The following is a 24,150-nucleotide window of genomic DNA, read 5'->3' as shown; positions in this document are numbered from 1 at the left end:
AAGACTTGGCCGCGTCTGACACTTTGCCATGTCTGCTGGCTGTGACCACGAGTCAATGCAGCGGTGGAGTCAAAGAAAGGGTAAGGGAGGGGAGGGAGGGAGGGAGGGCAGGATTATGGGGGAGGAGATGTTTCTGGGGCGGGGGCGAGGGCGGAGGGGAGATTTGAATGAGAGCCAAAAAGAGAAAGAAAGATTGATAAAGAGAGAGACAGAGACAGAGAGAGAGAGAGAGAGAGAGAGAGAGAAATGGTGATAAGCTCTTGAGTCGTTTGGCTACTTGCTGTCTCCAGTGTTGATCTGCTGGGCTTGGAGCCTAAGGCTTTATTAGCCTGGCTCTCCTGCTCCTCCACCTCCACACCTCACAGCGTGGAGCTCATCTGATGCAGCGTGGAGCTCGTCTGATCCACGCCACACAGCCGCCGACAAACTCTCATTAAACGCTTTGGAGACGCCGACCCAAAAAAAGTACAGATGAGCCTCGTCTCAAAACTTCACACACTCTTCTCACCAGAGGCGGCGCCAGCTTTGGACATGAGAGTCATTGGCGATAAGACAGTTTGTGAAGAAGAGCTCCGTCAGGGAGCAGACTGTCGAGCATGGTGTCAGTCACTGAGCAGACTGTCGCGCATGGTGTCAGTCACTGAGCAGACTGTCGCGCATGGTGTCAGTCACTGAGCAGACTGTCGAGCATGGTGTCAGTCAGTGAGCAGACTGTCGCGCATGGTGTCAGTCACTGAGCAGACTGTCGCGCATGGTGTCAGGGAGCAGACTGTCGAGCATGGTGTCAGTCACTGAGCAGACTGTCGCGCATGGTGTCAGGGAGCAGACTGTCGAGCATGGTGTCAGTCAGTGAGCAGACTGTCGCGCATGGTGTCAGTCACTGAGCAGACTGTCGCGCATGGTGTCAGGGAGCAGACTGTCGCGCATGGTGTCAGGGAGCAGACTGTCACGCATGGTGTCAGGGAGCAGACTGTCGCGCATGGTGTCAGGGAGCAGACTGTCGCGCATGGTGTCAGGGAGCAGACTGTCGCGCATGGTGTCAGGGAGCAGACTGTCGCGCATGGTGTCAGGGAGCAGACTGTCGCGGGTGGTGTCAGGGAGCAGACTGTCGCGGGTGGTGTCAGGGAGCAGACTGTCGGGCATGGTGTCAGGGAGCAGACTGTCGCGGGTGGTGTCAGGGAGCAGACTGTCGCGGGTGGTGTCAGGGAGCAGACTGTCGCGGGTGGTGTCAGGGAGCAGACTGTCGCGGGTGGTGTCAGGGAGCAGACTGTCGCGGGTGGTGTCAGGGAGCAGACTGTCGGGCATGGTGTCAGGGAGCAGACTGTCGCGGGTGGTGTCAGGGAGCAGACTGTCGCGGGTGGTGTCAGGGAGCAGACTGTCGCGGGTGGTGTCAGGGAGCAGACTGTCGGGCATGGTGTCAGGGAGCAGACTGTCGGGCATGGTGTCAGGGAGCAGACTGTCGTGGGTGGTGTCAGGGAGCAGACTGTCTCGCATGGTGTCAGGGAGCAGACTGTCGGGCATGGTGTCAGGGAGCAGACTGTCGCGGGTGGTGTCAGGGAGCAGACTGTCGCGGGTGGTGTCAGGGAGCAGACTGTCGCGCATGGTGTCAGGGAGCAGACTGTCGGGCATGGTGTCAGGGAGCAGACTGTCGCGGGTGGTGTCAGGGAGCAGACTGTCGCGGGTGGTGTCAGGGAGCAGACTGTCGCGGGTGGTGTCAGGGAGCAGACTGTCGCGGGTGGTGTCAGGGAGCAGACTGTCGCGGGTGGTGTCAGGGAGCAGACTGTCGCGGGTGGTGTCAGGGAGCAGACTGTCGCGGGTGGTGTCAGGGAGCAGACTGTCGCGGGTGGTGTCAGGGAGCAGACTGTCGGGCATGGTGTCAGGGAGCAGACTGTCGCGGGTGGTGTCAGGGAGCAGACTGTCGCGGGTGGTGTCAGGGAGCAGACTGTCGCGGGTGGTGTCAGGGAGCAGACTGTCGCGGGTGGTGTCAGGGAGCAGGTGTCAGTCACTGTGGAAGCTATTTGATCAAAAGCTATTTGAGGAAAAATGCCAATGGATGCCTCTGTGGCGGTGTTGAGCACTGCTCTGACAGAATCAAAATATGACTGTTTGCAATGTGGAATAACACATGGCCGAGGACATTATGACAGGACATATATATATATATATATATATATAGAGCTAGCTGAGGCAACGCAACGATTAATTACAGCCTTTGCATGTTGCTGCTTCCAGATTGAAATGGATGTGTTTACAGTGTACACACACACAGTATATTCCTTCAGCTGACAGCGTCTCTTTATCCCGGCGGGCTGCACGCTGCACATCGGAGAGGCCATCGTTGCACTTTAGACAAAACACAAACAGCCAGCAACCGCAAATTAAACAGAATCAGAGCAGCTGCGAGACAATATTTTTCTGTCGAAAAGAAGACACGAAATGCACTAGAGAGCTAATGATCAACAAAGACTCTTAAGGCTGGATAATTAACGAGCTAATGAAACCAGACCAGCAGTAGATCACGCCATTTTTAAAAAGCAGCTAAAAAAAAACAAAGGCATACCTGAAGGAAACATGGCTCTCTCGTCTCAACAAGCCACTACTAATGAATTCAAATGTCAACTGTGTCTTAACTCATTGAGTGCCATGGACGTCCTTCGACGTCCAATTAAATAGTGACGTAGAGTGCCACGGACGTCCTTCGACGTCCAATGCGTTTTTTGACGGTGGGACGTCGATCAAAGCCTTCCGCAGCTCCTGTACAACTATAGTAGCTATTGGAGGTCTATAACCTATTTTACAGAACCCTTAGGTGGCGACAGTGCTCTCCACATAACAGAAAGGCAAGGAAAAAACAAAGAAGAAGTCGTTATGGAAACGGAAATCGCATCGCATCCGTATGCATCGATATGCTGAAGCACGTTACTGCAGCTGTGCCTGCAGCAGCCAATCTGCTCCCACAATTGAGCCGCTCCGTGTCGGTTGCGACAGCACATCCGCACATCCACACCGTGGAGTTGTTATTATTCTCAACTGGAAGCATCGTTGCCGGTGACAAACACACGCGGAACGCTGTAAAAAAGCAGGATGTCGAGCACCCTTCACTGTGCGCACAGCAAACTCAGCAGAGAGCCACCACAGACAGGAGGAGGAGTGTGCAGTTGAGGCGAGGCGGGGCGGGGCGGGGCGGGGGGGGGGGCACGCAGAGCAGCACACAACACCCAGACAGACCCAGGCAGCAGGACAGGATTGACAAACGCAAGCCAGAATATCCGATGCCCACCAGCAGCAAATCAAGACCAGCAAGAAGCTGCAACCAGCAGCGCACGCAGGGGCCAGCGCTGCTGGTTGTAGCTCAAAAATATTATTCTGCCAAACAGAATTCCCTGGCCTTCACTGTTTTATTGAAGGAAATTATTTTTGAGGTGTGACTACATTAGAAAAGATTAGCTTCAGAGTCAGTGATGTGCTTGAAATGTTTAATTTCACAAAAGGCCAATTATCTCAGCTTCTAGAAAAAAATTGCTGTTTTTGGATGAATCAAGCTATCTTCTCCGGCTCATAACTAAAGAACGGAAAATGGGATCAATAAACTTTTTTTTGCAGATGATAGAATAGAGTCTCATCGTTCTTTGTGCGTGTTCAGTGTTTACATAGTAATATCACACAATATTCTGTGGGCCTCGAGAAATCACTGAAAACGCTCTGAAACTCTGGCACTGGGAGCATCCGTTCTCCAAAAGTGGCTGGCACTCAATGAGTTAAATACATAACACAATGTCTATCTGCAACGTTACAAATCCACATGCAACTCATTCCGCTCAAGTCTTCCGCTCAAGTGTAGATATTGTTGCCGTCCTGTGTGCTAGCATACTATGCCAGCACACAGTTTAAATGTATACATATAGTATGTGTACTGTTCTGTCTGTTCTGTCTATTGTCTGTGATGGCCTGCTTGTGTTCTCTGTTGAATCTAATTGTTTCTTGTCCTATCTCTGTGTAACTTTTATGCTTTTATTTTCCCCCCAACCCCTTTCCCCTCAGGAGGTTTTTTTTCCCTCCCGCCAGGCCGTTATTGAAAATAAGAATTTGTTCTTAATTAACTTGCCTGTTTAAATAAAGGTTGATGATGATGATGATGATGATGTCTCTCTCTTCAGTAACGCTATGATGACATCACCACTGTGCACCGAGCAGATTGGACGTGTAACGGCTGTGAACAGTGATAATTAAACTGGTTACACGTGACTCCGGTATGTAAGGATGCTCTCTGCTCGGCTGGTCTTGTCTCACTGAACATGGCTGCTACAGTATAATGCCTCTCTCTCCCTGCTCTCCCTCCCTGCACGCAGACTGTGATGATTCATACATGTACTAAGTCACGTGTTTGATAAATCAAAGTGGAGACTCGGGTGTCATCGGGGGCCATCTTGGCCGGGCTGTGTCTGTGCTGCTCGGTGACAAATGACGGGAGCAGTGGGTTCCTCTCGCTTCAGATGCGTCTCTGTGTGAGTACACACACACACAGCAGAGCACAGCGGTGCCGCTTGTTATCGGAGACAACACCCCCCCATCGTCCCCCCAGCAGGCCGCGTGGTGTGGTGGACTTTGGCCTCGACGGGAACCCTCTCCCGGTGCGGACAGCTGGGTCTGTCTCTCTGCCGATGATGCTCTGTCTGACACAGGTGACAGGTGAGAGGTGCGGGGGAGGGGAGGCAGAGACTACCCTCTGTTACCAGACAAAAAGACTGCTGGAGGTGTGTGAGAGGAGGTCACGGTGTCGGCATCTCTCATCAAAAGAGGAGGGAAACAGAAGAAGAAGAAAAAGTTCTAGGCACAATACACCCTTAAGGCTTGAAATTACACACTTACGCCTTGTGGTGGCGCTGCGGGTGGGGCCGGGGGCGGTGGGGTGAGGGTGAGGGTGGGTTGGCAGGGTCTAACAATAGCAGCTTTGGACTGACATTAATCTATTTAAGCTCCTAGAGGTCAGTATCAGGCGCTGCAACGGGAACGTCAAGCATCCCTGGACACTCCTCTAATTCCATTACTTCTCGCCCCGGCGCTAATAATTTCCAAATCCATTCAGATAGCGTCCTGCTCTCCACGCTTCCTTTGTCTCCTCCTCCTCCTCCTCCTCCTCCTCCTCCCCCCCGCGGTGCTCCGGCGCGCCGTGTTACTTACACTCAACGCTTGACGTCTCGTGATGTCTTTACATGGGAGACGCGTAACACAACACCCCGATTCACTGAGCGAGATAACCTCACTTGCTTTTTAGTTCAGGGAGAGAAGAAGCTGCCACTGCCAGAGGTGTTGGATTTCCCTCTCTGCTGTTTACCGAGCGTGGGAGATTTCTCCTGCGGTCAGCAATGGCTTTTGGAAAGCGCCAGCTATGTCCACAAACTGATCTGCTGGCAGCACAACAACCGCCTCCTGTAACATGTACACACTCAGCCATTCTCTACTTCTTCTCTCTCCGATTTCTCCTCCACACCATCTCTCTGGGCTTTGTTTCTGCCTCCCTTACACTGCATCTTATTCCATCTGTCTCTATCCCTGCCTCCACTTTACGCCTCCCTTTTTCCTATTGTGGTCCCTCTTTCTCTCTCTCTTGTCTGTGTGTGAGTGTCTCTCTCTCTATCTCCCTCTCTGAGTCTCTCTCTCTCTCTGAGTCTCTCTCTCTCTTTGTGTGAGTGTCTCTCTCTCTATCTCCCTCTCTCTCTCTCTCTCCCTCTCTCTCTCTCTCTCTCTCTCTCTCTGAGTCTCTCTCTCTCTTTGTGTGAGTGTCTCTCTCTATCTCCGTCTCTCTCTCTCTCTCTCTCTCTCTCTCTCTCTGAGTCTCTCTCTCTCTTTGTGTGAGTGTCTCTCTCTCTATCTTCCTCCCTCCCTCTCTCTCTCTCTCTCTCCGAATCTCTCTCTCTCTTTGTGTGAGTGTCTCTCTCTCTCTATCTCCCTCTCTCTCTCTCTTTGTGAATCGCTCTCTCTCTCTTTGTGTGTGTGTCTCTCTCTCTCTATCTCCCTCTCTCTCTCTCTTTGTGAGTCGCTCTCTCTCTCTCTCTCTCTCTCCCTCTCTCTCAGGGGGATAACGTGGGCCTGCAAATGAAGCAGCAGCAGCATCTCGGCCTGCAGGAGATCGATATGTGCTGCTCGGCATCAGGCGTGACGCTCGCTGCCTCCACCCGGCGCTCTCTCGCAGGGGAGAGACCAGGGAGGCGAATCAAACGCGCCTTAACTCCCTCAGACGTAAACACGGCACACACCGGGCCCATAATTCACTTTTTTATTGCCCATATTTACTACATGGCTTGAGCGGCAAACAATAACAAATGTACTCGCTGGTTTGACACAGTGCCGCGGGGCTGGGGACCGTGTCTCTTTAAGGAGACAGGTCTATGAAATATAAAAGCAGGGGTCCGCGCGAAAGGAGAAGAGATATGTGGAGGAAGCTTGATGATAGTAAATCATTGTCCGTGCGAAGCCTTTAGCTCTGAGCGCTAATAGGCTCTGACTTTGGCTGTCAGCCGTCTAATTGCAGGAAACAACAGATGCACTGCCAACGAGGAAAAGACCTCATCGCAAAAACAAAGGGGCGGGGCAAAACCTCATCGCAAACAAAAAGGGGGCGGTGCAAAACCTCATCGCAAACAAAAAGGGGCGGTGCTAAACCTCATCGCAAACAAAAAGGGGCGGTACAACACGGCAGCCAAAACAAACCAAAGATGGTGCAGATGACTTCTAGATGCAAAAAAAAAAGCAAAAAGAGGAAGCCGGAGGAAGAAGAAGCAGCCAAGCGCCACAGGAACACAGCAGGTAGCCCGGGAGTTACCTGGACAGATGGCCACGCAGGCACTTTTCTGGACGTTCTGCCCCTCGCAGGACGTGCCTCCGTTCAGCGGCGTGGGGTTGGTGCAGCTCCGACTCCTCTTCTGCCAGCCGCGCCCGCACACGGCGCTGCAGGACGACCAGGTGGTCCACGTGGACCAGCCGCCGTTGACTGTCCGTCCGACCCCGCGATGGAGGGATGGGGGGGAGGGAGAGGGAGGGAGGGAGGGATGGAGGGACAGAGCAGCCAGGATTACCCGACATGCACCAAGGAGAAATAAAGAGGTGTGCAGCGGGCGCTAAAGAGTAACCGTGACGACCATGACACTTGTTTGGACCGGCACCGCGAGGGGGGGGAACTTAACGGAGGAGCAAGAGCAAAAAAAAGACCGCTTCCTGTGTTCCGAGTTGGAATTAACAGCCAACTGCAGTGAAAACAAAATGGCTTCAACGGGGAGCGGAGAAGAACATGACAGCCTGCCGTCTTTGACCTTATCTTTGAGTAAGACACAGTTGCTGCAAAGAATCTGCAACTAATGGACTTTTGAAGTATCCCTCTGTGTTTCACCAAAGCAACGTAAAGGACATTATCTAAGAGTCGTAAGATAATCAGAATCTAATAACTGGGAAAGAAATGCCACCACGTGCAGCAAAACGCTCACGGTCCGAAACAACATCACCTCCTTGTTGGAAATGCCACCCGCACTTCTGAAGGATACAAATGTCAAGGCTGTTCCAGGCCTTCTGATTGGCTATTCCAGTCATTCTGAGTGCGTCCTTCAAAACATCCGCCATTGATTTCATGTCATTTCATGTCATTCTCAAATCTCGAGTATTCCTTCAATTGTCGAGAACACCACCGCATCATTGAATGTCTTTCTGAAAGGCCAGGCAGTTTAAAACTGTGCTGGCTGAATCCCTCTTATCAGCAGCTACATGCAGAAATAAGACCCGCGTTCTGAACCCCCCGGCTGTCTATCGGCACGTTGATTGGTGCTATATAATTGGATCAAGACAGGTGATTACATCAAAACAAGCTGGTTTGATTCTAATCAAACTCCTTCCTGTAGCCAGCCACGGTGTTAGCCTTTCCAAGCTAGTAGCCAGATTCCTGATTTGTTGACTTGAGCAGCCTCATTCGTCCTTGCTACAGACTCCCTTCTTAATTTCCTCCTAACTCTCCCGCGCGCTCGTCGAGGCTGAATCATTTCCTCGCCCTCTCGATGCGATTGATTGCCCACCACGGCGAGGTAAATTGCCAGGCAAACTGGGGCCCCTGATTACCTCTTAGCACAGAGTGCACTCACACCAGCCAGGCCTTGTTACAATGCATCTCTGGCCCCCTGCTGAACCTTCTGAGAAGGACACGTTGTTATGACTTGATGCTGCTACACCTAGCGTTCAGCTAGCACTCCCATGCTCTCAGAGTCAGAACACAACACAATTGTTCTTTTCTGGTACAGTTATATACTCGTACTCATTTATGTCAGGGACATGCACAATGAACAACAACCTCTGCATGACCTGCTATAGTCCAGGCATTTTACGCAAATATGTGGGTCAACCTCACACTAATTGCAACAAAACCAAACTCAACTGATTTTGTATCCTCAATATGTCCTCAATGAAGGAAAAAAAGTGTTAAGGAAATGTATGAAGGGAAAGTTTTGAAAATGACCTAAATATGATGGTAGCTTATGGAAGCCTATGGAAGCCTTTTTTTTTTTTTTTTTATGTGCCATAAATCTCATCACTTATATCCTGAATGTGTTTTTTGCTTCAAGGAGAAAATAAAAAAAACAAAAAATAAAATAAAATAAAATATTAAAAAATAAATAAACGTTTTTGGTAGCATCATATGGGTCATTTTCAAAAATTTCCCTTCATACATTTCCTTAACACTTTTTTTCCTTCATTGAGGACATATTGAGGATACAAAATCAGTTGAGTTTGGTTTTGTTGCAATTAGTGTGAGGTCAAGTGACATTTTTACTGGACTACTACTGTACCTCCAACACGAGGCAGCTGCACTGCCAAGACACTGAGGAACCAGCACAAGCTGGCTGAACCCAAGGCCAAGACCAACAGGCTGAGAAACTCAACTCTGCATACTGCAGTTCGGCTCTATAATGAGACTCTTTAGTTGGCCGCACAAATAACACAGCATGGCTACCATGACTGCTACCTGTCCTTGCTGCCCTGAAATATTTTAACCCTGTAAATGTTTTGTATGTAGCCTATCTTTTTAGATTTAGTAATTGTCTTGTTGTGTGAATTGTAAAGTTCTGCAGCTTTTCAGTGGGGCCCTGGCTTCACTGCAAGCATGAATTAATCAAATCAAATCAAATCAAATCAAATACTGTAACTGAACAGCAATAACATGTCTTTTGAATGCGCCTATTTCACATCCCAGCTCAAGCAGCAAGTAACACGATGACATCATTTATGTGGGCCTTGATTTTTTTTATATCGTGTTACTTCCTGCATTTTCGACACAAAATGGCTGCTCGAGGCGGGAAGTGAAATAGGCGCGTAGAACCTCTTCTACCGTGATTTCACCACCATTAATGTTTCAATGGCAATGCATTTGTCATCTTGTCAAGTACGATTGGGTAGAAATAAAATTGAATTTCTCGGCTCTAGGAGTGAAAAGCATTCACTGCCGATCAGAAAGGCAAACATATAAGGTGCAAATGCTCCTGCCTCCGCACCCATTTCAACGCCCAGATTTCGACCGTCTGAAAATCATCTTTATATAAAACAAATCTAATCAATTATGATCTACCGCAGGAATAATGGTGCTCTCTACTTGATATGCTGCGAGCCTGAGACAAGTGTGTGATAGTGTGCGTTTTGACTTTGTGCTACCAAATTAAAGTTCCATCTGAAAGCGTTCACTGTGAAAGTGCGTGTGCCTCCGTTTTTCAATTACGTTCGGCGCCGGAGAGCCGTGACCTGTGCTGTTTTAGCCACTGACACTTCAAACACTATAAACAACTCGTCTTGTTCTGACCCAGCTACTCATCTTTCCTGACTTCCTCACTTTGTCTTCTCTGGCAGCCTCGACAAACACACACACACCGCAGCAGCAGCAGACGGGGGCTGCACAGCTACATCGTGCTGCATCCTCCTCCTCCTCCTCCTCGTCCGCACGATGTTGCTTTCATGATTGCATTCCCAGGGAGATTCCCATCTTCATGTCTGCACGGAGCCAGGGAATTTTGGCCCGGCGTGTGTAATGCATGCAAACCTTAGTAGTTCCCGGGTATCCAGGGAACGATCTCATGGGAGAGAAAACATGCTGTTCCTCTGCATTTTAATAAAGGTCAGACTGCTTATCAAGCCAAGTCATTATTTAGAGTTTGCTGTTAATTCAATTTCTCGTCTCATATTGGATCCACTTCAGGAACGGGGGGGAGTCAAAATCGCAGCCTGGAGACTGGAGACGATGCCAGCTTTGGCAGAACGGATGCCAGCTACATTTTTTACGTTGTGCTAATGATTGTGTAGATACACGGTTATTACATACTGTACAGTAAGTTCTTGCTTGCTGAACAATCTGGGAACCCAGAGTCTATTTCCATTTGAAAAATAGACTCTGGGGGACAGCCCTACCGTTTTTCCCAGCTTCCTGTACAGAGCGCCTCTCCTGCCACGTCACTTCCTTCGAAATGGACGCGGAAAAGGAAGTGACGGTGGCTTTTCCGTCACTTCCGCGTTCCTTTTACGCGTCCGTTTCGGCTATTCACTAATAATGTTAACGCATAAACACACTTACAACAACAGTGGAAAATTACAGGAAAGTTGCTATTCAGACCGTAAACAGTGGAGCACGGACGCGGAAAAGGAAGTGACGGTGGCAGGAGAGGCGCGCTGTACAGGAAGCTGGGGGGAAAAACGGTAGGGCTGTCCCTCCCAGAGTCTATTTTTCAAATCAAAACAGACCCTGGGTTCCCAGATTGCTTGCTGAACAATAGAACTGACTTAGCAAGTCGTCACAGTATGTCACATATAGTGTGACATTATGTAACATTGCATATTGTTATTATGAGAGTAGGAACTGTACATAATAATAATAGGGCCCACGTGACAAAGAATTGCACCCAGGTCTCTTAGCATGCAAGAAGACATGCAGAGGTCCACTAGATATGTGGGAGAACAGTTAGGAGGCCGTCGCCACATGCAAACAAATCATGATCTATTGAAGGTGATTTCCTCCTCTAAACATTTTGACGCTCCTCTCGTCGGGCCTCGATGTACGGACGCTCTGACACCGGTCGGCCCTGTTGAAAGGAAGTCGTCGCTTACCGTAGACTAGGACCGTGGCCGAGGTGCTCTTGCGTCGGGCCACGATGTTTTTGGCCACACAGGTGTAGTTGCCTGTGTCCGCCAGCCGGGCCTGTTTGATGATCAGATTATGGTCCGTCGTGATGAAGAGATTGGGGTCGCTGAGCGGGTCGAGCACATCCTCGTTCCTCTGCCACTCCACCTGAAAAGATGTTTTGATGGTCAAAAGAAACCCAGAGTGCAGATTGGGACAGGAATGACCTTCTCCTCGCTCAGGCAAGCCTTTCAATGGTCACAGTCATGCAAGTGGATCAGACAGAATATTTTCTACACGTTGGGAAGATGGAGGCGGAGGGAAAAAAAAACAGTGAGCGTCTTCATTTTCAATGCAATCAAAGACACAAAAAAAGGGGGACAAGATGCAACTTTGCTCTGATACTGATGCAAGAGAGGGAATTAAATTATTTAGACATGAAAGTGATAGATTTTTTTGATTCTATTTCAGTGTGTGGAGTCAGTGTAAAAGCTTCTGCTTCACAGCTGTTGGAGATCGTTGTAGCTGTTGGGAGATCTCTGTAGCTGCTGGGCGTCTGTGAATGGACCTGATCAGGCATTATGTAGTCCTTCCACTCTCTCAGAGCATCCAAAACCGATGCTGTTCCCTTTTCGCTGTACTCTCAGATTGGCTCGCTTGTTTTCGTGCTCTCATTTGACCCCTCACCATCTCAGGAGTAGCTCTCCGTACAGTAGCATGATTGCTGCTGTAACAGCCGGTTGCGATGCAGCTTATAATTGGGGCTTTCTTCCTCTGGTGGGCCGTCTCCGTTTTCTCCTGTGGCGACTTCTCTTCTGCTCTGATGTTGTCTTCTGTTGAACTCTGCCTGGCACCTCCTCTCCCCCCAGTCCCCCAGTCCCCCCCCCCCCCCCCCCCCCTCCCCGTTTCTTTACATGGAGTAAAGAAACGCTTCAATGAGGTAGCCTATGTGCTCTCAAAACAAACATTTTGGAAGGATTTTTCGCTGTAATTATTATTTGAAGTGTCCATAAAACTAATGCCACCGCAGATTTTCTGTTGTGGACTCGACTGTGATCTATTTGTCAACTTTACTGCAACGTGAGTAGGCTACGTGACCAATTTGAGAGCGCATAAGGTAATTAAAAGAAATCAGACAGCGAGTCTGAAGCCGTATCTGCAAGCCGTCTGCACCTGCAGACTACGTTTAGTACTACTGCAATGTGACCAATTGAGAGCGCATGAGGTAATTAAAAGAAATGGGGAAGAATAAGAAGTGTTTCTGTAGCCTACCTCTACCTTCTACCTCCATTTGAAGACCTTGGATTAATTGAAGAAAGACCGATAATAGCGGAGTTTGTAACAAAGCAGAAAGAAATCAATGACATGAAAGAAGCCGCGCAACGCATCCAGAGCAGTACAACTGTTGTCGCGCACGCATGTGAGTGTCTGTCTGTGTGTGTGAGAGAAACGGGGGGAGAGAGACATTATTAGCTACTTTGCACACCTTGGAAGCTCTGCTGCGCTCCTCCTGAGTCCGGAGACATATTACATTAAATTGGCCGTTGCGGGCTGCTGGGTTGGGCTGGGTTCGGAATTTTCAGATATTTTAATGGGCCGGGCCGGGGGGGCTGGCTCCAATGACGGGTTGGGTTGGGGCGGTCCTTAAAAAACCCTGACCCGTGCATCACTACGGCCTAACCTCCTCTGTGCTGTCTGAGTGGCTGGCCTAACCTCCTCTGTGCTGTCTGAGTGGCTGGCCCAGAGCAATTTAGAGAGAGAGTGGCATCAGCGGAGGACCAAAATGCATGACTCATTAGCCAATGAACAGCCAGGAAGGGGTCTCGCGCTACTTTTGAATGCTAAAATAAAGTTAATAATGTACAATTTGATAAAAATTGCTGTCTGAGTGAGTGGACTAACCTCCTCTGTGCTGTCTGAGTGAGTGGACTAACCTCTTCTGTGCTGTCTGAGTGAGTGGACTAACCTCCTCTGTGCTGTCTGAGTGAGTGGACTAACCTCCTCTGTGCTGTCTGAGTGAGTGGCTGGACTAACCTCCTCTGTGCTGTCTGAGTGAGTGGACTAACCTCCTCTGTGCTGTCTGAGTGAGTGGCTGGACTAACCTCCTCTGTGCTGTCTGAGTGAGTGGACTAACCTCCTCTGTGCTGTCTGAGTGAGTGGACTAACCTCCTCTGTGCTGTCTGAGTGAGTGGACTAACCTCCTCTGTGCTGTCTGAGTGAGTGGACTAACCTCCTCTCGTGTTGCTATTAGAGCAGTTAGTGCCTAGCTGGGACCGCAGGTGGAACAGCTGGCCCCCGGTCTCACACACACCAAAGTCAGGGAGAGAGTGAGAGATGGGGAGAGAGAGAGAGAGAGAGATGGGGGGGAGAGAGAGAGAGAGAGAGAGTGCGAGAGAGTTATTGGGGGAGAGAGTGAGAGACAGAGATTGGGGGGATAGAGAGAGAGTGAGATAGAGACAGAGTGTGAGAGAGAGATTGGGGGAGATCGCGCAAAATAGCAGTTCAGAAGGCCCGCAAAACCGGCAGCCTCGCCACAGAAATTGCTTTCACACACAGCCAAGCAGCACCGCCACATTCCCGTCCTGGGGTGTGCTTTCAGGCGACAGCCACCGCTCCCGGATTGAAAGGCGAGCGGAGGCATTTCCACCCAGCTCTTCCTAGCCCAAATGAACATTTTCATAGGTTAGTGTAGCCTAGGCTACTGTATGATGAACGAATTCATTCAACAACCAAACATCGCCGATGTATGCCAGCCAATGAGCCAGCCAACGACATGCAGCTGCGGGTTGTTAAGGATCAAACTGATAAAACGACGTGCAGCTGCGGTCGGTAAGGATCAAACTGATAAAACACGAAAGTGTTGTCCACATGCAGCATGGTAACAAGGCTTTCAATATTCATCTGATCGACTTTATGGATGCACCATCATGTAGCCTATTAGGCACCAGGCTAATTCTTATCTTTTGGTTCCAGTTTTGTCTAAATTATTCCCATGAAGTAGCCTAATTAGCGTCCGTACTCCGTTCTGAAAGACGACGCCCGCATATCAAACAGCTGCAGTCTGCACAACGTTCGTCGGGGGAATAGTATAGGCTATAAATGCACATGACTACTATAACGTTAGTAGTTTTTGTAAGGGAATGCACAAGTGGCTTGCTAGACAGATTGCAGTTCTGGAGCTGGTTTCCAGAGGGAATATCCTCAGACCAACTCGCCACAGACAGCTATAGTCCTCTGAAGCGTATTATTATATCCGTTAATTTTACCTACTAATGTCAACATCGTTTGAGCATAAAGCCTAACCTACTTACAGGCACGGAGCATTCCTCCTGGCGTCCCTGCAGTCATGATTGTATAGGCTACTTTTTTTACTTTCACTCATGCACTTTCTTGCTGCATGAGGTGATTTCCCCTGTCATTTTTTTATGAATGAGCTGACCATTCGCACCGTTCCGGCTTGCTGCTCCTACGCTTTCAAGTGAAGGCGGGTTACCTGGTAACCCGGCGCTGTGACTAGGTCGGCTGGCGGAACGAAAGGCGTACAACAATTAGCCACCAACCCGCGTTCACAACTTTCACATCGGAGGCGCGGATCCTATTTTCCGTGCATTTTGTGAAAGCGCCTACAGATTGGGGGGGATAGAGAGAGAGACAGAGTGTGAGAGAGAGATTGGGGGTGAGAGAGAGAGTGAGAGAGAGAGTGAGAGAGAGACTGGGGAAGTGAGAGAGAGTGAGTGAGAGTGCGAGAGAGAGACCTTGGACAGAATGAAGAGAGATAGCGAGCAGTATGAGAGATACATATGAAGAGAAAAGATGGAGAGAAAGAAGGAGATGGGGGGAGAAAAAGAGGCAAATAGAGCCATTAATTATGGATAGGCCTTTCCAGATGCCAGACGGGGAGTGAAGCCTGGAAGCCTGTCCTGAGTGATGTGACGAGACGACCAGATCCACGGCTTCCCAGAGATGTAAAAGGGATAATAAATCAATAAGGGGGAATAATTAGAGGTGTAATTTATCCATGCAGGGGGGGGGTGTGCGTTGCGTTGGTGTAGCGGGGGGCGACGCCTGTGCCAGGCTCTGCTCTCTGTCCTACTAGTGAAGGAAGGGTCACCGGATGCTGGATCTGGATGTGAACCTATAAATAACTCCTCCTGCCTTATATTAGGTTTGAGGATCTCCAGTATCTTCTTGTCTCTCACCTCGGCTGGTGGCACTCCCTCGGGGGGATGGCAGCGCAGTAACACCTCCTGGTCCAACGCCACCTCCTTGCCCAGCGGCTCCTCCTCAAAGTTCTTCCTCAGGTCTGTCGGAGAGAAGACACGGAAGGGGAGAACTTAACCCATTAGGATCCTCGGGAGACCTTGTGAGGGCTTACATGAGATACACGGGACAAAAAAACTCCCCCCCCCCCCCCCCCCCCACAGGGTTTCCAATTTTTCACCGCTGAAATGCCCACCCATCCCCTCACCACCCATAGAGACACTGCGGAGCGCATCATCATTCAGAAACCACGCCTGCCTCTGGCAGAACCTACCTACAGTAAAAAAAAAAGGCTGGCAGTGAATGTGTTAATTGGAGATTTTTTACATTTGTTGTCTGCGCAGCCCACCACACCACAACAGCTTTTAGCTATGTTTAATTCAAGAAAAACGACGCTGGTGTATGGGAGTGAATGGAGAGCTTTCCCCCCCGTGATGGGCGTGGCCTATTTCATGCAGCGTCTCTATCCCCTCACCGCCCATCCCATCCCCTTGCTGAGCCTGATGCCCACCCAATCCCCTCCTCCCTGAGCCTGTCGCACTCCACTTGGCCTGTAAGTCACAGGGGGGGCTCGGTGGCACCAACCATGTTGCTTATTACAGGCTGCCTGGCTGCTTCCAAGATGTTTGTCTGCTGCCAGAGGGGCTCCTGCATCAAGCAGAAGCAATTGCATCCCCCCCCCCGCACCCCTAACTCCTGCCTCCCACCCACTCTCCTCTCCTCCAGCCTCCATCTGTATGAGGGGCTTTGGAGCAGCCACAGGAAAAAACAAAACCCCGAGGCGCCTGGACAAGAGCTCCTGCAAGCCTGGCTGCCTGCACGCCGGAGCTCCACATTACAGTCTCACCAAATTCTCTCACTGTGGCACCATTTGTCAGTCGGCCCGGGCGCTGAATTACGCAGGTGTAACTGGCAATGCTTATTTCTTACGGGGGGAGAAAAATACATGCTGCGTTATTTGTACATGAGCTAAGACGGGCCGCAGATAGCTGTCGGGTTAAAGCTAAGACAGGCTGCAGATAGCTGTCGGGTTAAAGCTAAGACAGGCTGCAGATAGCTGTCGGGTTAAAGCTAAGACAGGCCGCAGATAACTGTCGGGTTAAAGCTAAGACAGGCTGCAGATAGCGGTCGGGTTAAAGCTAAGACAAGCTGCAGATAGCTGTCAGGTTAAAGCTAAGATAGGCTGCAGATAGCTGTCAGGTTAAAGCTAAGACAGGCTGCAGATAGCTGTCAGGTTAAAGCTAAGACAGGCTGCAGATAGCTGTCGGGTTAAAGCTAAGATAGGCTGCAGATAGCTGTCAGGTTAAAGCTAAGACAGGCTGCAGATAGCTGTCGGGTTAAAGCTAAGACAGGCTGCAGATAGCTGTCGGGTTAAAGCTAAGACAGGCTGCAGATAGCTGTCGGGTTAAAGCTAAGACAGGCTGCAGATAGCTGTCGGGTTAAAGCTAAGACAGGCTGCAGATAGCTGTCAGGTTAAAGCTAAGACAGGCTGCAGATAGCTGTCAGGTTAAAGCTAAGACAGGCTGCAGATAGCTGTCAGGTTAAAGCTAAGACAGGCTGCAGATAGCTGTCGGGTTAAAGCTAAGACAGGCTGCAGATAGCTGTCAGGTTAAAGCTAAGACAGGCTGCAGATAGCTGTCGGGTTAAAGCTAAGACAGGCTGCAGATAGCGGTCGGGTTAAAGCTAAGACAGGCTGCAGATAGCTGTCAGGTTAAAGCTAAGACAGGCTGCAGATAGCTGTCGGGTTAAAGCTAAGACAGGCTGCAGATAGCTGTTGTCAGGTTAAAGCTAAGACAGGCTGCAGATAGCTGTCAGGTTAAAGCTAAACCCGCTAAACCTTAGGTTTAGGCGTGGGGGTGGGAGAGGTTAGGTTTTGGGTTAGGGTCTGGGGGAGGTTAGGTTTAGGCATGGCATGGGGGGAGGTTAGGTTTGGCGTGGGGGCTGGGAGAGGTTAGGTTTTGGGTTAGGGTCTGGGGGAGGTTAGGTTTAGGCATGGGGGGAGGTTAGGTTTGGCGTGGGGGCTGGGAGAGGTTAGCTCCACCGCCGCCTCGCTCAGCTGGTTCTGCTTGTGGGCTATCGGCATTGCGACCTGTCGGCACTGCGGCCTGTCGGCACATAGACGCGGCACCAGACAGGCTGCAGATAGCTGTCGGGTTAAAGCTAAGCCAGGCTGCAGATAGCTGCCGGGTTAAAGCTAAGACAGGCTGCAGATACAGTAGCTGTCAGGTTAAAGCTAAGACAGGCTGCAGATAGCTGTCAGGTTAAAGCTAAGACAGGCTGCAGATAGCGGTTGGGTTAAAGCTAAGACAGGCTGCAGATAGCGGTCAGGTTAAAGCTAAGACAGGCTGCAGATAGCTGTCAGGTTAAAGCTAAGACAGGCTGCAGATAGCTGTCGGGTTAAAGCTAAGACAGGCTGCAGATAGCTGTCAGGTTAAAGCTAAGACAGGCTGCAGATAGCTGTCGGGTTAAAGCTAAGACAGGCTGCAGATAGCTGTCAGGTTAAAGCTAAGACAGGCTGCAGATAGCTGTCAGGTTAAAGCTAAGACAGGCTGCAGATAGCTGTCGGGTTAAAGCTAAGACAGGCTGCAGATAGCTGTCAGGTTAAAGCTAAGACAGGCTGCAGATAACTGTCAGGTTAAAGCTAAGACAGGCTGCAGATAGCTGTCAGGTTAAAGCTAAGACAGGCTGCAGATAGCTGTCAGGTTAAAGCTAAGACAGGCTGCAGATAACTGTCAGGTTAAAGCTAAGACAGGCTGCAGATAGCTGTCAGGTTAAAGCTAAGACAGACTGCAGATAGCTGTCAGGTTAAAGCTAAGACAGGCTGCAGATAGCTGTCAGGTTAAAGCTAAGACAGGCTGCAGATAGCTGTCAGGTTAAAGCTAAGACAGGCTGCAGATAGCTGTCGGGTTAAAGCTAAGACAGGCTGCAGATAGCTGTCAGGTTAAAGCTAAGACAGGCTGCAGATAGCTGTCAGGTTCAAGCTAAGACAGGCTGCAGATAGCTGTCAGGTTAAAGCTAAGACAGGCTGTAGATAACTGTCAGGTTAAAGCTAAGACAGGCTGCAGATAACTGTCGGGTTAAAGCTAAGATAGGCTGCAGATAGCTGTCAGGTTAAAGCTAAGACAGGCAATGAGACTGAAGGAGACTTGAGATTTCAGTCTTGGAAGGCACAAATGCATGGGTGTGTACTGTGTGTGTGTGTGTGTGTGTGTGTGTGTGTGTGTGTGTGTGTGTGTGTGTGTGTGTGTGTGTGTGTGCGTGCTCACACACACACACACACACACACACACGCATGTTTATTAAAGCATGCGTGTGTCCTTATCTCACATCTTACTGACTTTGTTGAGCTCTCACACAAGCTTGGATAATGCATGTGTGTTTTCAGAGCGTCTGCTGGTGTGTGTGGAGACAGCAGCGCTGCGTTCGCCTCAGTCTGGAGTAATGCATATTTATGTGCGAATTAATAGTCAGAATGCTTTTAGAATACGCAGACGTAACACGCCGACGTAAAATGGCTTCTTCTAATAAAGCTTTTGAAGCTGCAGCTCGCTCCGTCTCCGTGTTCTTCTCACCACACAGATTTATGAGCGCTGCTCGGCAATAAATTTCAAATCTGTTTTTATTCCAGTTATTTTCATCATAGGGATCCTTGCTGATATACTGTATCCAGTGAAAAATATTCTCATGAATACTCAAATTTAGTGCTCCACTTTTTTTCTTCACGCTTTCTCCAAGTAGATGTATTAGTCTTTCTCCTCCTCTTCGTCTTGATATTTTTGTCTTATAAGTAGCATCTCTGAAACATTATTTAACTAAATTGCAATCATAGTAATACACTGTATGGCATCAAACCGTAATGGCCTCCGGGCTAATAATTGTAGAGATGAAAGTTAGACTTCCCCCACAAAAGCAATTCATCGGGCTAATATCCTCTTCTTAATACATACTGGAGATGCAATATATAAGCCCCTTGCTATACACAGTGATTGCTTGAGTAATAATGACATAGTAATAATTCTAATGTGCACTTACACGCAATCCTGATGTATGCTTTTTGGCTCTTCTGGGTTCCCGTAGTGCTCCAGGCGACACACTGGCACCAGTACTCGTCGAGACCGAACACCTTCTCCACCTGCTGTCTGGTGATGTCAATCTTCACCTGCATAATAGGCAGCGCTGCAAAGCAAACACAACACAGGATCCACAGTCAACATGGAGAGCAGAGGAGTGAGCAGGCTGTATACGAGGGATCAGCCGAGCAGCATTTTGGTAAACAAACCGTCTCACTGGGTGGCAACGGCAATGGAACCCTATGGAGCCCAAGTGGAGCCCAAGTGTCTGACTCTAGCCGTCTAACTCTGTTTACATTTTAAAAACTGCGACAGTTCACACAACTTTAACACCACATGCATATATTATACATCAAACTCTTGAGCTACTTCTGCTCTCACTCAGAATGTCAAAGTATAAGCGATGTGATGTATAGTTTTTGAGATATTAACGTTTGTTTGGCACAACTCATACTATTAACTGCCGCGGGGTCGCGCATTTCTGGGTGTCGAGTGACGTGGCGCTGATTCGTCCTATAGGATTGTCAGCACCAACTCAATTGATGGCTTTCAAGTATGAGTTGCCCCATACGTATTCTTCAACAGGAAGGGGGAATAAAATAATAATGTGTTGAATTGAATCCTTAAGTGCATTTGTGCCCCTGACCCAAGCCCGGCGAAGGAGAACTCATTTAGAGCTGGGCAGGATAAACAAGCAGAGCGCCATAATCAAATATAAACAGAGTGCTTGTTAACCGGGCTGAAGGAGAAGAAAGCCTCACAGCCATCCTCCTTGCTGTAATTTGGGGGGGGTGGTAAAATAGTGACAGTTTAAACATGGTGGTCTCAGTCTCGCTCATTTGGGAAGAAACGACGAAGCAGCCAACAAACAATCACCACACACACACAAACACCACACACAAACAATCACCACACACACACAATCACCACACACACAAACACCAAACACCACACACACACAATCACCACACACACACACACACAAACACCCCGCCAGACCTGCTTCGCTCCCGGCCAAGATTAACCCCAGGAGGGGAGAAGAGTTCAGTCCCACAACACACATTTTAATACACAAACAAGAAAAACAAACTCAGACACAGGAAAGAAAAGAAAAACAAAACAAACAAAAATACATACAACATTACAACATACATAGTGTTTGTTACCAGTCACATAAGGTGCTTATGCTTGAAAAATGATGGCGCGTGGGATCCCACGCAAGGGGTCCATGTAAAACCAGACGGCCGAGCCATCCGCCACCTCTAACCTCAGTCGCTTGTCATTCTTGACCTCGTCAAAGTAGGCCAAGAATGGCTCCCACATAGATGAGAACCTTCTAAGCGAGTTGGTTCTCAGGGACCTGAGTCTCTCCATCTGTACAACAGAGACCATGTCCATCAGCCACACGTGGAAAGAAGGTGAAGAGGAGGACTTCCATTCCTTCAGAATAAGTTTTTTGGCGACAGTTGTCCCGGGTGTCAGAGATTGCTGCAAAGCTGTAGGGAAGTTCAGAGAGGACTCCGAGCATCTGAATATTGCGAGTTCCGCCTCCAGTTGCAGGGTTATTTTGTAGACCTTAGAATGATCAAACAATACTTTTGATGAGACAAAGTGAACGATGGTCAACCTGTTACTGTGCAGATCATTTGTAGGTAAGCTAACACACACATGCATGTAATCATTTCAGATGGAGCCTACAGTATAGTAGCGAGAGAGGGACGGAGAGATGTGTTGCCAGATTGATGAGACTGAGGGAGAGAGAGAGAGAGAGAGGGGAGACATTGCAGGCGCGCCAATAGGGCAGGCAAGGCCACGCAGCAGCCGAGACCGAGCAGCGGCCGAGGCCGTGCAGTGGTCGAGCTGCGTATGCGAGCTGCAGGGCCAGCTCGGCGAGCTGCAGGACGGGCAGCGAGCCCGCACGGCGGGGCGAGCCTAGGAGCAAGATGCCTAGTTAAACATAAACACACCTAAACAGCCCAATGATGAAACTAGTCCAAAATAACAAAGCCATAAGAAAACTCCACGATACTGAACCCTGACAAACTTGATAAACAAGTAGTTTGAAAAGTGCGAACCTGGAGGCGTGTTGACAAAGGAAGCTCGTGCTGCGCCGTCGCCCGACCTTTATGAGCTTCACGACTATATTTAGCATTTCGATATTTCACAATAATCTTCACACAGAACGAAAGCCGAGGCTTTATTTTATAATAAAAAAACAACAACCGACGAAAGCCCAAAACAAGCAAAAATCCACCTTTTCTCATAAAAATCACGTTTATCCACAAATGTGCCGCGGTGACATGCGAGTGATTTTGATCGAGCGGGTCACATATATCGTGCGCCTGTCAGACTGAAGCACTTTCATTACTGTGTGCTGCTGTCTTGTTTGATATTTGAGGAGCAATCTTTCATTTCATTTTCCTTTGACCTTTGAGTCGGTACCCTGTAAGCCAGAGGTATTTTCTATATATTGGCCAACGACCTTGCTCCCGAGCACACGTCATCCACTCTCTCCCTGGACTCCCTCCCTCATAAAGAGACTGTCATGTTTTCTCTCGGTTTCTCTCCCTGTGTGATCCTGCCTCTCTTGGGTCTTTTGGAGAGGTGTTGAACCTTTCACACGAGTATGGAGTATTTTTCGGCCCACCACACACAGAGGGTCCATATCAAAGCCTAGCACAGCAGTATAGACACTACAGTGCTTTATGTTTAAGTTCTCAATGGAAGGCAGCTCTTCAACTGCCATTAAAAAGCTCAAAGCACTTAGCGACACTCTCCTCACTCTCCTCCTCACACACTTGATCCGACTGTGATGAGCATTTCCAGCTCCAGATTGAAGCGAGTCTAAGTGGCACCTATCAGGGCAGCAACCCTATACGGGTAATTACGCAAAGCGCTGTCGCACGCGGATACAGCGTATTCATCAGAGCCACGCGGGAGTCTTTCCCCGTAAACAATTTGGGGCAAACTGCGCAGCTGTGGATCTGCGCGGGCCTGTGTCAGCGCAGGCTGGGCTAGCCCCCCCCGCGGTGACGTGAGTCGTCGTCGTCGGAGAGGAAAGCACAGAGCATCCATAGCCGGTGGGCGGGCACAGGGTGATAAGCAGCTGTGAGGGTCAATGGCGGACCCCCATCCATGAATCCAGCCCCAGAGCGCCGCTCCGAGCGTCAACAAAACCCCTGTGTAAGACTTTGCCAACCTGCCCTCATGTACACGTTTCCCCCGTCACTCGAGGCGAATATAGAGAGGCAAAGTGGAACGTCACTTCCTGCTTCAGCACTGTACCAGAGATTTTCATCCGCCATTTATTTTCCCATAGACATTTCGTAAAATGCTTATGAAATAGTTGTACTTCGTTGAACCAAACGGTTCAGCCGACGCTATAATCGGAAGAGACCATAGAACATTTTGTCTCGGACCAAAACAAAAAATCGAAAAAATATTTTCTTTAAACCCGCATTTATTTGACGTTTTGGTCCCAGTGAAATGTTATGCAATCTCTCCTGTTTCTAAATATATCTGAACCGTTTGGTTTGAACAAGTAAAACTATTTTTATAATATGCATTTTACGAAATGTGGATGGGAAAATAAATGGCGGATGAAAATCTCTGGTACAGTGCTGAAGCAGGAAGTAGGCGGTCACTTTGCCTCTCTATTAGAAACTTGATATACTGTACTGACATGGGTAAGAGCAGTGGAAGCACCCGCTGTGCACTGAGCTGTACGAGTGCATACGTTTTAACAACGATCACGAGACACGTAACAGCGTTTCGTACGGCTCTAACTGATCCTACATGTTTATTTAATGAACGCAAACTGTAATTTAGGAGCTGGGGGAGCAGAGTGTGAGGAGTATTAAAGATCTATATGGAGATGCAAAAGTATGAACAATAAAAGGGACCCGAGGTGAGAAATTCTGAGAGCAATTTGAAAAGCCGGGCTTTGCTGGGTAATTGCATTCGGTTTCCTTATCTCTGCCTGTCTCCATAATTACCTGCGTTTCTGTGACTGACACCTTCCAGTAACACCGCTGTGAGCCACTACGTCCAATTTCACTCCAATTAATAAGCAGGACAAAACAATCTCATCACTTTGGGAACAAAACAGCATTGTAATTTTACAGCAGTTAATCAAGGCTGAAGAATACCTTTACTCTTATTTTCCAAAGGCAATTCTATTTAGAAAAGGGCAAAAACTTTATTAAGTTGAGTTAGTTCATATCTCTCACAGCCAGTGGTGGAAATGAACGGGGGGGGGGGGGGGGGGGGGGACGCCTGGGAACTGAGTTCCCAGAGTAAACGGCGAGAACGAGAGGGGGGAACGCCAGTGCTCCTCAGGTTCCCCTTAGAAAATGCCATGCAAGAGAGAGCAGAGCAGTGGAGAGCAGAGCAGTAGAGACTGGAGAGCAGAGCAGTGGAGAGCAGAGCAGTGGAGAGGGGGCAGTATGAAAGGAGCAGAGAATAGTAGGAGAGGAACATGTATTTGGAAGCTGAATAAGCAGCATCAATATCAATGTGTCTCTCCACCTTCTTTTCAACTGTGGCTGGCAGGCATGATTTGGGTTGTTCGTATGGAGAGACTCAGGTTCCTGAGGACCAACTCACTTAGGAGGTTTTCGGCTATTTGGGACCCGTTGCTGGCCTACTTTGACCAGATTAGAAATTATGAATAACTGGCCC

General features: G+C 49.1%; 1 protein-coding gene across 1 annotated transcript in view; it reads right to left on the bottom strand.

Moving 5' to 3' along the window:
* Nucleotides 1-24,150, bottom strand: part of unc5a (unc-5 netrin receptor A) — a gene marked incomplete at both ends in the record, with an annotated part of 210,697 nt that overhangs the window by 54,794 nt on the left and 131,753 nt on the right. The window contains 4 exons of the mRNA XM_083651971.1: nucleotides 6,824-6,991; nucleotides 11,128-11,308; nucleotides 15,340-15,443; nucleotides 19,433-19,576. Coding sequence (XP_083508097.1) covers nucleotides 6,824-6,991; nucleotides 11,128-11,308; nucleotides 15,340-15,443; nucleotides 19,433-19,576 — 597 coding nt within the window. The remainder of the gene's footprint in view (nucleotides 1-6,823; nucleotides 6,992-11,127; nucleotides 11,309-15,339; nucleotides 15,444-19,432; nucleotides 19,577-24,150) is intronic.

Source organism: Poromitra crassiceps (genome assembly GCF_964638095.1).
Source record: "Poromitra crassiceps genome assembly, chromosome: 15".
NCBI classification, from domain to species: Eukaryota; Metazoa; Chordata; class Actinopteri; order Beryciformes; family Melamphaidae; genus Poromitra; species Poromitra crassiceps.
The sequence above is the reverse complement of the archived record's forward strand: the minus strand, read 5'-3'. Positions and strand labels throughout refer to the sequence as shown.